This window comes from Globicephala melas, chromosome 8, assembly GCF_963455315.2.
Source record: "Globicephala melas chromosome 8, mGloMel1.2, whole genome shotgun sequence".
Classification (NCBI taxonomy): Eukaryota; Metazoa; Chordata; class Mammalia; order Artiodactyla; family Delphinidae; genus Globicephala; species Globicephala melas.
This window is the reverse complement of record NC_083321.1, coordinates 45,729,138-45,743,938: the sequence shown is the minus strand read 5'-3', so window position 1 is coordinate 45,743,938 and position 14,801 is coordinate 45,729,138. Positions and strand designations below refer to the sequence as shown.

The 14,801-nt window shown below is 38.5% G+C and overlaps 1 protein-coding gene across 13 annotated transcripts in view; it reads left to right on the top strand.

Moving 5' to 3' along the window:
* The window catches only part of ZNF143 (zinc finger protein 143), a 55,225-nt gene that overhangs the window by 5,503 nt on the left and 34,921 nt on the right, over positions 1–14,801 (top strand). Inside the window, exons 2-9 of one of the 13 annotated variants that reach the window (XM_060303516.2) lie at positions 4,749–4,963; positions 5,106–5,265; positions 9,920–10,038; positions 10,361–10,453; positions 11,300–11,383; positions 11,897–11,980; positions 13,648–13,844; positions 14,654–14,728. In XM_060303516.2, the coding sequence (XP_060159499.1) occupies positions 9,927–10,038; positions 10,361–10,453; positions 11,300–11,383; positions 11,897–11,980; positions 13,648–13,844; positions 14,654–14,728 (645 nt within the window). In that variant the 5' untranslated portion in view covers positions 4,749–4,963; positions 5,106–5,265; positions 9,920–9,926. Of the gene's footprint in view, positions 1–613; positions 1,379–1,409; positions 2,782–3,002; positions 3,027–4,748; positions 4,964–5,027; positions 5,266–5,621; positions 5,777–6,325; positions 8,774–9,919; positions 10,039–10,360; positions 10,454–11,299; positions 11,384–11,896; positions 11,981–13,647; positions 13,845–14,653; positions 14,729–14,801 lie in introns of those variants that run through there. The other 12 variants (XM_060303520.2, XM_060303515.2, XM_060303521.2 and 9 more) reach the window with 12 other exon arrangements.

Below are 14,801 nucleotides of genomic sequence, written 5' to 3'. Positions count from 1 at the left end.
TATTTTAAACATAAATTTATTTGTTTATTTTTGGCTGTGTTGGGTCTTTGTTGTTGCGTGCCGGCTTTCTCTAGTTGTGGTGAGCCGGGGCTTCTCTTCGTTGTAGTACGTGGGTTTCTCATTGTGGTAGCTTCTCTTGTTTCAGAGCATGGGCTCTAGGCATGCGCCCTTCAGTAGTTGTGGCACGAGGGCTCAGTAGTTGTGACACGTGGGCTTAGTTGTGGCATGTGGGCTTAGTTGCTCCGCGGCATGTGGGATCTTCCCGGACCAGGGCTCGAACCCGTGTCCCCTGCATTGGCAGGCAGATTCTTAACCACTGTGCCACCAGGGAAGTCCCTAAAATCACCTTTAGAAATTATTTTTTGTCTTCCTTTTTAGGGGAAAAAGACTTTCAGAAGGAAAAGGAGATTTTTTTTTTTTACCTTTTTCAAATTGAAGTATAGTTGATTTACATTATTATTCTTTTAAGGTGTACAACATAGTGATTCATTATTTTTATGGATTGAAATTTTTTTTTTAGTTTTTATTCTTTTATGGAGAAACCTTGAAAACATTATGTATAAGTGAAAGAAGGCAGTCACAAAAGACCACATACTATGATTCCATTTACATGAAGTGTCCAGAATAAGCAAATCTATAGAAATAGAAAGTAGATTAGTGGTTGCCTAGGGCTTTGGAAAGGGGGAGGTAGGGTTTTCTTTTGAAGGGTGATAAAAATATTGTGAATTCAGGTTGTGGTGATGTTTGTACAACTCTGAATATACTAAAGTCATTGAATTGTATACCTTAAATGGGTACATTTTATGATATGTGAATTACATCTCAGTAAAGATATTTTCAAAAAGGAAAAGCATGAACAAGAGGAAAGTTCCTCTTGAATAACACATCTCTGAAACTTTCTTTTTTGTCTTCTTTCTCCTCTGGCAATACCCTTTTACAGTAGTAGGAGAAAATAGTGAATAAGACAAGAGATAGAGCTGTACAGTCTCTTCTCATTTAGCTTTAAACTACTGATAAGCATTAATAGCAAACATATATATAATACCATGTGCTGTTACAAGTGCTTTGTATTTAACACAGATACCTCACAATACCCTCTGTGAAGTACCCTCCTTTTACAGATAGGGAAACTGTGGCACAGCATGGTTAAGTAACTTGCCCAAGGTCACAAAAATAATATGTGGTAAAATGAGATTTTGAAGCAGGCTGTTTTGCTCCAGAGTCCTTATTCTTAAGTATAGTGTTATACTACCGCTCATAAGCATTCCTTCCTAAGTATAACCCATACTTTCCAATCTATCTATAGGGGAATCCTCCTTAGATATGTTTTAGTAGCTGGTTACTGTAAATATACTGCTTCCAGTCTGGAGAAAAACAGGTAATTAAAGTATACTGTGCTAAGTGTTATTATAAGAGTATGGACAGAGTATCTTGGGAAATACATCTAAAGCATTCTGACCCAATTTGGGGAGTTCAGGTAAAACTTTCTGGTGGAATCTGAAGAATTTAGCCAAGTAAAGAGAGGAGGAAGAGTATTCTAGAGGGTATGAATAGCAGTGTTCAGAGCCGAGATGCAGGAGACACCTTGGGCTGTTCTGGGAGTGGCAAATAATCCAGCAGCTCATGTATAAGTTGTTGAGCCAGATGATTAGAAGGTTGACTTTGCCACTTATGTTGTGAAGTTAAGGACATCATTTAACCTTTGTGGGCTTCACTTTCTTGGTCTGCAAAATTGTGATAAAATGGTACTTAATTCATAGGATTGCTAGAAGGATTAAATGAATTAGTAGTAATGCCTGGCGTATAGTATTTTGGAAGAGTTAGTTATCATTATAATCATTTTTATTTATTAGTATTATTAACATTTTAATTAATATTATTATTAAATGATACCAGTATCATTAACTACTAGAATTTTAAACAGTATTGCTGGAGTGTAGAATGTGAGGTTGTGCTAGAACAAGACTGGAAGATAGAGTGACCAACTTGTCTTGATTTGCCCAAGACTATCCCAGTTTTAAAAGAAAGTGTCCCCCACCACCAAAAAAAAAAAAAAGAACTGAGAGTCCCATGAGCCAGGAAGCTTCTCAGTCTTGGGCAACGCAGGATGATTGTTCGTCTTATTGGAGAAGTTAGTAGAATCCAGATCATGATATTTGGACTATATGGGGAAATGGGAAAGTTTTGAAGGTTTTGAGACAGAGAAATGCTCTGATTGGATTTGAAAGCACTTGGACTGATTAGATTGGAGGAGGGTAGGAGTGGATTTTAGGAGGCCGATGTAGTAACCCAAGCAGTGATGGTACCCTGAATTAAGACAACCTAATAAGAGAAGCAAGTGGATTTGACAGATATTTAGGAGGTAGAGTGATAGTTCTTAGTGATCGGTTGGAGAATAAGGGGGATTTGACTACTGGGTAGGTGACTGCGTTTATCACTGAGGGAAAAAATACTAAAGTACAATTTTGTGGCAAACTGTTTTGAGATGGAGGTGACTGTGGACCATGAAGGTCACCAAGGCCAGTAAGCAGCTAGATATATAGATCAGGAGCCCTTAAGAGAAAGGACTAGAGAAATTTTAAAGAGCTTATAAATTCCAGAGATCTTTGAAGCCAATAGAATGGATATGATATTCCAAGAGGAAAAGTGCATAAAATGAAAAAACAAACTAGGATGGAAACTTGTGGGTTCTCAGTATTTAGGAACCCATAGGAGAAATGGAAAAGGATTAGCTAGGAAGTTGGAAAAAACCAGGAGCGTGTGGAAGTCACAGAAGCCAAGGTAAGAGAATGTTCTAAGAAGGAGATAAAGGTCAATGATATCAAACCCAATATAAGACAGAAAAGTATCCATCACATTTTTTTTTTTCTTTAGCTGCGTTGGGTCTTCGTTGCTGTGCGAGGTCTTTCTGTAGTTGTGGCGAGCGGGGGCTACTCTTCATTGCGGTGAGCGGGCTTCTCATTGCAGTGGCTTCTCTTGTTGCGGAGCACCGGCTCTTGGTACGCGGGCTTCACTAGTTGCAGCAGGTGGGCTCAGTAGTTGCAGCACGCGGGCCCTAGAGTGTGTGTGCTTCAATATTTGTAGTGCGAAGGCTCTAGGATGAACAGGTTTCAGTAGTTGTGGCGCTCTGCGGCATGTGGGATCTTCCCAGACCAGGGCTCGATCCCACGTCCCCTGCATTGGCAGGCGGATTCTCAACCACTGCACCACCAGGGAAGCCCCTATCACAGCTTTTTAATCTGTTTTATGATGGACATTTGAGTTCATTCCAATTTGGAACTATTATGGATAAAGTTGCTATGGACATTCTTGTGTAAGTCTTTTTGTGGATGAATATTTTCATCTCTCATTCATAGGAATGGCCATCGAACTTCATGTTAAAGTGGAGATTAGTGACCAGCCAAAGCAGTTTCAATACTTAGGGACAGAAACCAGATGGATAGCAGTGGGAAATCAGGAAATAGTCTTAGTAACAACTGTTAGAGAAATCTAGCTGTGATAAGGAGGAGAGAGAGACTAGTAGCTGAGTCAGAGGCAAGATTTTGTTTTATCGATTTTGTTTTTGTTTTTTAAAATATTTATTATTTTTATTTGGCTGCACCGGGTCTTAGTTGCCATGTGAGGGATCTTCACTGCGGCATGCAGGATCTTTTAGTTGCAGCACACGGGCTCTTAGTTGCAACATGAGGGATCTAGTTCCCTGACCCCTTGCATCGGGAGCATGGAGTCTTAACCACTGGACCACCAGGGAAGTCCCTGTTTTTGTGTTTTTTTAAGTTATTGATGGGAAGGAACTGGGAGAGAGAGGGAAATTTTTTACAGGAGAGATCCCTGAGATCCCTAAGGAGGAAAGACAGATGAAATGCAGAGTACAGGATGGAAGGATTAGTCTTACCTTGTAGGAAGGTAATATTGTAGGAGAGAAGGAAGAAATGTGTGGAAATGCAGTGAAGTGAGGTTTGTTGGCAGAGAATTCCTCTGCTGACTTCTATATTTTCCGTGAAGTTGGGAGCTGATTAATTTGCTGAAAATGAAGTGGTGAAGGAGACAGTGTGGGAGGATAGCAGGAGAGGGAGTGGGGGTAGAAGGTTTGAGGTAAATGGAAAATATTTTAAATAGTCATCATGAAGAAATAAAGACATGTAAGTTTGCTGGACTGCTTTGGGGGTTCAGAAGAGGTTGGAAGAGCCCAAGAAATTTTATGGCCCTTCAGGACTATTCCATCAAATAAGTTATTAGATCTGAAAAATGCTTCGTAAATATGACCTGTACAAACAGTTTTTTCTGACTAGAGGTATATGTTTTAACTATCCATGTTTAGTGTCCTATTCAATATACTTTTTTGGACAAAGGATCTATTTTGTGATAGTGTTGTGTTTCAGGAGTGCCCTCTCTTATTTTCATAATTGTCTCACAATGCTTTGCTTCCCTTACCTATGACAAGATGAGCAATTTGGGTAATAAAATATTAACATACACAGTGTTTATCTTGAGGGAAATAAAGTACAATCTAGCATCATAGTTTTTTTTTTTTTGTGGCATCATAGTTTTGAAACGACTTTATGCTTTTTTTAACAGAACAATGTCAGAAGTGGAGTTTGAATATATCAGAACCTTTCTCTTCCTCCTGATGCTTCCTCAGACTCCCTAGTCTCAGTGAAAGCAAGCCAGGGCATGCTTAGCAAACTGAGCTATGCAGGTGTGCCCTTATCAAGCCCTGTTTTTTTTTTTTTTTTTTTTTTTTACAGTATGTGAGCCTCTCACCGTTGTGGCCTCTCCTGCGCGGAGCACAGGCTGCGGATGTGCAGGCTCAGCGTGGCTCACGGGCCCAGCCGCTCCGCGGCATGTGGGATCTTCCCGGACTGGGGCATGAACCCGTGTCCCCTGCATCGGCAGGCGGACTCTCAACCGCCGCGCCACCAGGGAAGCCCTCAAGCTCTGTTTTTAATGCTACACTGTTGAGGTTTGAGAGAGATTTGTTTTGGTACTTTTTCACATCAGTGGTTCAGTTAAGAACAAACCATCACCAAAATTGACATTCCTGATGACTAGACCTAGGTGTCCATTTCTCAATTCTTGTCTCTTCTCACCTCTTTTTCTCACAGGTATTTTAGTTTCAGGTCTCCTAGGCCTCATCTCAAGTACCTGCCAGTCAGTTTCAAATATTCTATTTCTGAATGGTCCTGGAACTTGGCAAAAAGTTTGAAAGCCTTCAATTTCCAACATTTCACCCATCTGATAGAATATTCTACTTCTTTAAAATAGGTAGTATAAACTCTATCCCTCAGTTTTACCCTTTAGCATTCTGTAGAGCCTATGAAAACTCTACATCATTCACCAGCACATTCTAACTACTCTGTACTTAACTGAATTACATTTCATCAGTGGAACATGCTTATTCCCTGGGTGTATTTAAATAAAATTGAAGGGATTTAAAGATAGTTTTCCACAAATGTTAATCAAAGCAGTGTTACTGGATCAGCATACTGCAAAGGTACAGGATAGCCTGCTATTTTTTTTTTTTTTTTTTTTTTTGCGGTACGCGGGCCTCTCACTGATGTGGCCTCTCCCGTTGCGGAGCACAGGCTCCGGACGCGCAGTCTCAGCGGCCATGGCTCACGGGCCTAGGTGCTCCGCGGCATGTGGGATCTTCCCGGACCTGGGCACGAATCCACGTCCCCTGCATCGGCAGGCGGACTCTCAACCACTGCGCCACCAGGGAAGCCCCTAGCCTGCTATTTTTATGTTGCTGTACTAAGGAACTTCCTCATTCCAGGTTAGGAGATGTCATAAAATGCAGCACAAATGACCATGCTTAAATGGAGAAGCACTTTGTATAGTAGTAAATTTATGAGTAAAATTTGGAATTGAGACCAGGTAATAGAATGGCATAGCTTCTCTGTTAAGTGTTGAGGTGAAACCAGCCTGAGGTTAGGATCTGAGCTTGACAATTTCTGAAGGCCTGGCTTCTGTGGCTTCATGCAAAAAGACCTCTAAGATTTGTTAATCTAGATTTCTTTTTGTATCATTTCTTACCACAATAAAGGTTACTTGTAGTTGGAGTTCTTTATACCTGGACCATTAGATTTATATTTTCATAATAATTTGTGGTAATAATTGTATCTAACAAATTAGACCAAACTTGAAATATCTAAGGGCTTCACATTTTAAAATATTCGTCTGATGTAGATTCATACCACTGAGGAAACACTGATTCTTTCTTTTAAGGGATGAAGTCAGCTAGTATTTAGTTACTAATTTTAACCATCAATTTTCAGACATTTTTTTCTTCCTGCCAATAATTTTGGATATTTTTCACTTTTAAAATTGTGAAATCTATCAAATATAAGGAGGAGTACCTGTATAAGTAATTGAATAAAAGCTTATGTATCCACTTGGTTTTTAACAGATCCTAACATTTTTCCATATGTGTTCAGACCTTTTTCTAAGAATTATGGTTAAAAACCCACAACATAAAATTTACAGTCGTAACCATTTTCAAGTGTAGGGTACAGTAGTGTTAACTATATGGACATTGTTGTGTGATAGATCTCTAGAACTTTTTCATCTTGCAAAACTGAAACTATACTCATCAAACAACTCCCCTAGTACTTGTAACTACCATTCTACTTTCTAATTCTAAGAGTTTGACTACTTTAGATAGCTCATATAAGTGGAATCATGCAGTATTTGTCTTTTTTTGACTGGCTTATTTCACTTAGAATAATGTCCTCAGAGTTCATCCATGTTGTAACATATGACAGTATTTCCTTCTTTTTTAAGACTAATATTCCATTGTGTATATATAAATTGCATTTTCTTTATCCATTCATCCGTTGATGGACATTTAGGTTGCTTCCACCTCTTGGCTATTGTGAATAATGCTGCAGTGAAGAGGTGTGCAAATCTCTCTTTGAGATTCTGTTTTTAATCCTTTTGGATATGTACCCAGAAGTGGAATTGCTAGATCATATGGTAATTCTATTTGTAATTTTTTGAGGAATCTCCATACTGTTTTTGTTTTATTTTTATTTATTTATTTGGCCGTGCCACGCAGCTTGCAGGATCTTAGTTCCCGGACCAGGGATCAAACCTGGGCCCCCTGCAGTAGAAGTGCAGAGTCTTAACCACTTAGCCAGGGAAGTCCCAATAGTGGGCATTCTAACAGGTGTGAGGTGATATCTCATTATGGTTTTGATTTGCATTTCCTTGACAGTTAGTTATATTGAGCATATTTTCATATGTTTGTTTGGCATTTGTTTATCTTCCTTGGAGAAATTTCTATTCAAGTCCTTTGTCCAATTTTTAATTGGGTTATTAGTTTTTTGATGTTGTGTTGTAGAATTTCTTTATATATTCTGGATATAACATTTGCTAAATTTCGTAAGTGTGTTTTTTTCTCTTATGCTAATATCCATCATCATCTTCCAGAAAGGCAGGAACTTTATTTATTACACAGATGTCTTCATTTGAGATTCCTGTTGTGTCCCCATGACAGCCTCCGCTGTGTCTGATTTTGGCCCATGATTCATTATTAAAGCACAGGAAGCTGACTACCTTTTGCAAGGTGGCCCTTTCTAAAGGTGTCACGTGTATCTTACATACTTATTTTCACACAACCTGAAAATGTTGGTGCCAGAAATAATCAAGACATGATGGTGGATATGGTATGAGCAACTATAGAGTGTTTGATCTCTAGCTTATTTATTTCATCTATTCATTATCATATTTTCCCTAGTTGATCATTTTCTAACAAAGGGCATTAATTGTATCACAGAGCCTTTTTGAGAATAAGACGGGCTGTGTACCTGCCATCACTTATTATCTCTGGTAATTGTAGTGCCCATATGATCTCTTCTGATTCCTTCACCACCCCATGTATTTGCCAGCAGTTTGTGTCCAGGAATCAGCTGTCTCTTCAAGATGTTTCAGTTAGTGTAGATTTTTTTCCCTTAGGATAGATACTATAGGTCCTGAAGCCTTCCTAAAGAAAGTTAACACTTGACCAGCTTTCAGACAAGAAATAACTTTTATTTATTGCAGATATATCAGTTACCTGTTGATGTAGTTATTTGGAGATTTATAGATAATTCAATGAAAAGGACAAATGCTTGAATTATGGTCAAACCATAGGCATTTCTTAACATCATGACCCAAATTAACTTGTAATCTGCCTTTTTCAAAATTCGTCTTCTAGACGAATGCTGTAAAAATCATAGAGTGCTTTCTACATTTTTATAGGTGTTTTCCCTTCCATTTCCTTGTCTTATTTCTGTTATATAGTGGCAGTACTTGTTCTGAAAATTAGCCTGTCCCAATCCTGTACTCATCAGGGGGCTTAACAGCAGAGTACCAGTTTTACTTTGAGGCTTCTCTGTTAGCCCTTAGATGTAGCAAGGAAGTATTGAAGTTTCAGTCTGCTTTATGAACAGTTATAGATTAGAAATATTTCAGGAATCCCTGAAAAGTCAGCCCGTGATTGACTTTTATCACAGCACTGATACCTTTCAGCGTCTAAACCATAGTCCCTGGCTTTAATCCAAAGAGGGTGTAGTTTATAGTGTTTATAAAACAAAAATCTTCAAGTAGTCCTAACATAAATATAATTGCAAATTATTACTACTATCTGCATATTGCTCTTTTAAATATTGACACTGAAATCAGATCTTTAGACCTGGAAAGGTCCTCAAGAGATGCTCTGGTATCCAGTTCCCTGGCTCAAGGCAGCTAAATTATCCCAACTCATGTTTGAGACAACTCAAGGCCTACAGAGGTAATGGGACCCGGAGATAGGAAAAGGGAGGAAGGGGGTTGTGGTGATGATTGGTAAAAGAGCCATTCATCCATTTATTCTGCACCAATTGTGTGTCTGTTGTGTGCCAAGTACTTTTTAGGCACTTTAGTCAGCAATGAGCAAACATAAAAACACCTGTCCATTCTATTTGAGGGAGAAATAGATAAGAAAAAAACCAAATAAGTAAATACATGTAATATGTCAACTTATTAGTACTATGCCGAAATATAAAGGAGGGAAGAGGGCTGGAGTATATCATCATTGTGGGATTGGAGGTACAGTTTGCAATGAGGTGAATAAGGAAGCTCTCGTTGAGGTGCCATTGAACAAAGACTGGAAGAAGATGAGGGAGTAATAATGAAGATACCAGGAAGAATGTTTCAAGCAGAAGGAACATCAAATGTAAAGGTCCTGAGGCAGCAGAACATCCAGTATGTTTGAGGGAAAGCAAGGGCACCAGTGTGGCTGAAATGGAACGAATGAGACGGAGAGTAGTAGAAATGGGGGCAAGATCATTGGCCTCATAGGCTAGTGTAAGGACTTTTGGCTTTACTCTGATGAGAAATCATCAAAGGGTTTTGAGCAGAAGAGAGATGTGATCTAACTTTTTCATTCAAAAGGACAATCTGACTGTTGTGTTGAGAGGAGATGAGGGAAGTCACAGTAGAAGCAAGGAGACCAGTTAGGATGCTATTGCAGTAACATCTCAGGGTGAGAGATGGTAGTGGCTTGGATCAGGGAGGTAATGGCGAAGCTTGTCAGAAGTGGCCAGGTTCAGCATAGATTTCTGAAGATTGAGTCAACAGGATTAACTCAATCCATTCATGGATTCTCAGTGGGAATCTTCAACCATGTTAAACCCAAAGAACACTAATTATGGGAATTTTAGACATGGTACAGAACTGATGGGCAAGACTTGGGTGTGCTCAATAGTTTACTGATGAATTATTAAAAGCATGCTCTGGACTTCGGGCAAATACTTTTACCCTGCATATTAAGTGAAATTTCAGCTTATTTCAAACACTGTTCACTTCCGTAGCAATTTTTTATGGTTCATAAATATTGTTTGTAGATTTTATTTCATATACATCGTTCTTTGTTCTCAATGCCTACGTTTTTTTCAAGGTAGAAAATGTTGTTAGCCCAGATAAATCGAGATTCTCAGGGAATGACAGAGTTTCCTGGAGGAGGAATGGAGGCTCAGCATGTTACCTTGTGCCTGACAGAGGCAGTAACTGTGGCAGGTGAGCAATCTTATTTGAAGGGATCATGTGGGTTTGGAAATATTTATCTTAAGGGAAAATGAAAACTTACAATACTGTTTACTTTGTTCCTCCTCCTTTAGCTAAAGGCAACACAAAGCTAAGCCTTTTTATGAGCATTTTTACCCTGGTATGGATGCTGGTATAGTAGGGTGTAGAAATATTTTTTGTAAATGCTATAAGAAATGCCATTTGAGTCTAAGTTAAGCAATCTGCCTTTTGACTAATTTTTATTTTTTAAAAAATTAAACATCACACACATATGATAGTTACCTAAAGAAAATAACTTTTTTTTTTATAATAGATGGTGACAATTTAGAAAATATGGAAGGTGTAAGCCTGCAAGCAGTAACACTTGCAGATGGTTCTACTGCTTATATACAACACAATTCTAAAGGTATGTGCCTCATATACAGCCCATTGGTTATTACCAGCAATTCATAACCTCAGAGTTGGAACACCTAGCAGTTATACCACTTTCCAATCCCTCCTACAGACACTGTACTACATATGGTAGTAATTTCAGTTTAACTTAAATTTTGTTTTGATAATTTGAGGACACTTTTTGAGATATTTGGAAGATACTCTGGGGTATCAGAATTAGTGAGGAAGAGGGGAGGGGGTAGTGTCCCTGACCTATTTTTAGTAAGACCTTTCTCACTTTTTCCCTTTAAATTATTATTTAATGTTTTTACAAAATATGCGTAAAAGTAGACATTTGGTTTTTCTTTTATAACATTGTTTCTAAATCAGTGTTTACTTTGCTCCAAGAAATAGCCTAGTTCTCAAATTCCTTGTTTTTTTGGAAAGCTACTGAGCATATGTATACATAGTCAAGGGACTTGTAGCCCCCAGGGATGAGAATGACAGCTGACCTCATGTATACTGATACATCTTTCTATCTTCCCAGTTTCAGCTTCGCTGGGGTCAGGGTCATGATTCCTAAGTGGCTCTGAAAGGTATATAGAGGTTTGACTCATGTAGCTTGCTCAGATGAGCCACTCTTCCTCTTGAACTTGTCTAATTGAAAATCGGAGGGGAGAAAGGATGGCTGAGGGAGGATTTTCTGCTTTCTGTAGGATCACTGGATGTGTTATTGAATTGCCTCAGAACATTGAGGGAAGAATCAAGATGAACATGATCTTAAGTAGTGTATGTTTTTATAGTTGATATCATTTTGAAATTGTATAAAGTTTAAAATTTTTGCTTGTGCTAATTTATTGGCTTAAATTGTTTGTTCTAGATGGGAAACTCATAGATGGTCAGGTCATTCAGTTGGAGGATGGTTCTGCTGCCTATGTTCAACATGTACCCATACCTAAAAGTAGTAAGTATTTGATATTTACTTACCCTTCTGATTCTCATACTTCAGTATTTGCTGCCTCCAACTGCCTCTTACTACTTAAACTTAGTCCTGATCTCTAGGTCTCCTTCTGAAAGGGGAGAGGATCTAAAGACCATTTTAACTTAATTGAGATATTCTCTCGAAGTTAATGGAAAAGAAATTACTAGACTTTACTCTGGAGATAAATGGGCAACAGTTCTAAGTGAATATTTCTATTATTTGAGATAAATCCTACACGCCTTCTCATTTTCTTTTTTTTCCTTCTTTCAATTCTCCTATCTCCTGGTAAATATTCCTAAAACAGGTATTCTAATATCTTTTTACCTTTAAACACTTATTCAGAGCAGCTTTGCTGAAATTATTTAAATGTTGAAGGATCCATAAAGGAAGTGTAGGTTTGTATGATGTGTTTAATGGTTTATTGACTCTGTTGTTGTTGAGTTATCAGAATATGCTTGGAAAATATGGGATCTAAATGTAAACATTGTTCTTGAGCAGGGGACAGTTTGCGTTTAGAGGATGGGCAAGCAGTGCAGTTAGAAGATGGAACTACAGCATTTATTCACCATACCTCCAAAGGTAAATTAGCTTTGAACATTTGAATAAAATAAGGGGGGGGTAGGGTGTGGGAAAAATAAGACCTGCCTTTAGTTGCAGAAATGCTGTTGTCATGTAAAAGAAGGATTATGCTTGTTCTCTCAAATATAAGATGGTAGATTTTGGCACAGTCTAAGGGAAAACTTTCTAATAATTTGAGTTGTCCAGTAACAGGTTGAAATAGCAAACCCCTGGTCTCTGAAAGACTTCAACTAGAGGCTGCCTTTAAAATATGAAATTAAACACTTGAAAGTTAAATTGTTGATTTTTTTCTTCCTTTTAAATATAATGTCTTTAGCAAGGTCCTTTGCCCCTTGTGTTGGTCTTTAAAACTAAATAAAAATTTTGAAACTATCTGAAGCAAATATGGCAAAATGTTCATGTTTATTAGCTTTGTGTAGGGAGGACCAGGGGTTTGAGGTGGAATGCATAGGAGCAATGAGCACAGCTCTGTAGCCAGACTATCTGGGTTCAAATCTGGGTCTGCTGTCTTTTAGCTGTGTGCCCCCGAGCAAATTATTTAACCTTTTTGTGCTTCAATTTCATCATCTGAAATGAGGATTATGATAAGTATCCACATCATAGGGTAGTTGTGAAGACAAAATGTACAAACATGTAGAGCACTTGGAACAATATTTATCACATAGTAAATGCTCAATAAATATTAGCTATTGTTATTACTTTATAAAATACTTTATTATAGAATGACTGTAAATGTTTTAAAAGACTATATTTAGTTGTGAAACCAAAGGAAGAAATTTTTTAAAATATAGAATATTTGAATTTGTAAATAAATTTATTTAAAGTTGAGAAAAGTAAACTCTGAAAATTTTTTTTCCTTAGCAGTGGGAGTTGATCACAGGTTCACTGTAATTGGCTAGATTTATTATTTCATAATGCTGTATGTTTCTTAGTATGGTTATTTAGAAGGGGGAAAAAACCATGGAGTCATACTGACATGAGTTCAGATCCTGGTTTCTCTGCATACTGATTTTTTTTTTTTAGTACTCCTTTTTTATTTAAATAAATTTATTGATTGATTGATTGCTGCATTGGGTCTTCGTTGCTGCATGTGGGCTTTCTCTAGTTTTGGAGAGCGGGAGTACTCTTCGTTGCAGTGCACGGGCTTCTCATTGCGGTGTCTTCTCTTGTTGCGGAGCACAGGCTCTAGGCGCGCAGGCTTCAGTAGTTGTGGCACACGGGCCTCAGTAGTTGTGGCTCACGGGCTCTAGAGTGCAGGCTTAGTAGTTGTGGCGCACAGGCTTAGTTGCTCTGTGGCATGTAGGATCTTCTCGGACCAGGGCTCAAACCCATGTCCCCTGCATTTGCAGGCAGATTCTTAACTACTGCGCCACCAGGGAAGCCCTGCATACTGATTTTTGACTGTTAATTGTTAGTTTTTTTTATTTCCTGGGTCCTAAGGAAAGTGACTTTACTTCCTCAAGCCTCAGTTTCCCATTCGTACAATAAGGTGTAAATATACCTGCCTCACAGAATCATTGTGAGGATTGAATGAAATAACATACGTAAAGCACATGGGCCCTGCTCATAGTAAATATTCGATAAAAGTTCATTCCCTTCTTCCTTTAAATATGTAACTGTTTATCAGACTACCTTTAATTTAATGCTATTCTCTTCTACTCCCTCAGATAGTTATGACCAGAGTGCATTACAGGCAGTTCAGCTGGAAGACGGCACCACAGCTTACATCCACCATGCAGTGCAAGTCCCACAGTCTGACACCATCTTGGCAATTCAGGCTGATGGGACAGTGGCAGGTCTACACACTGGGGATGCCACGATCGATCCCGACACCATCAGTGCTTTGGAACAGTATGCAGCAAAGGTACAGCATTTTACAATGTGAAGAACATCCCAGATACAGCTTCTTTATCTTTCACTAAAAGAAAAGAAAGCAAAAAAACAATAAGAAACTAGGAATTCAGAGTCAAAATCAGACAGCATCAAGGAGAAGATCAGCATTTATCTTAAAAGAAGTGAAGGGTAGAAAGGAACATTTGAAGACAAAAAAAGGAATGGAGTAAAAGCTTATAGAAGAGAAATGGGTGGCAGGTAATTCACACAAAGATATACTCAAGTATGAGTGACATAAAAGAAGCAATGAGGTATAGATGGAACTGCTTATGAATTATAAAGTAGAAACTAGAGTTTGGAAAGGTGAAGGAAAATCTCAATTAAGTTTTTTTTTTTTTTTTTTTTTTTTTGCGGTACACGGGCCTCTCACTGTTGTGGCCTCTCCTGCTGCGGAGCACGGGCTCTGGACGCGCAGGCTCAGCGGCCATGGCTCACGGGCCCAGCCGCTCCGCAGCATGTGGGATCTTCGCGGACCGGGGCACGAACCCGTGTCCCCTGCATCGGCAGGCGGACTCTCAACCACTGCGCCACCGGAGAAGCCCCTCAATTAAGTTTTTTTTTTTTTCCCCTCAATTAAGTTTTATATCAAAAGGGCTGTGTTTTTTTCCCTGCATTGAAATTATATCATTTATATAATTTAAAAGGTTTTTCCCCCATTTTTATAATGGAAATTTTCAAACACACACAGAAATAAATGATAATGTACCCATGTACTTATCTCCCAGCCTAAACAGTTATCAATATGTGAAAAATTTTTTAAGCTTTATTTTATTCCTGTAGGTGTCCATTGATGGAAGTGAAAGCGTAACAGGTTCAGGAATGATTGGAGAAAATGAGCAAGAGAAAAAAATGCAGGTATGTAAGGCTACTTTTTTATATTAGAATCTCTTTCTCTTAGCATTTCTGAGCCCTTCTAGGGACGAAAGCA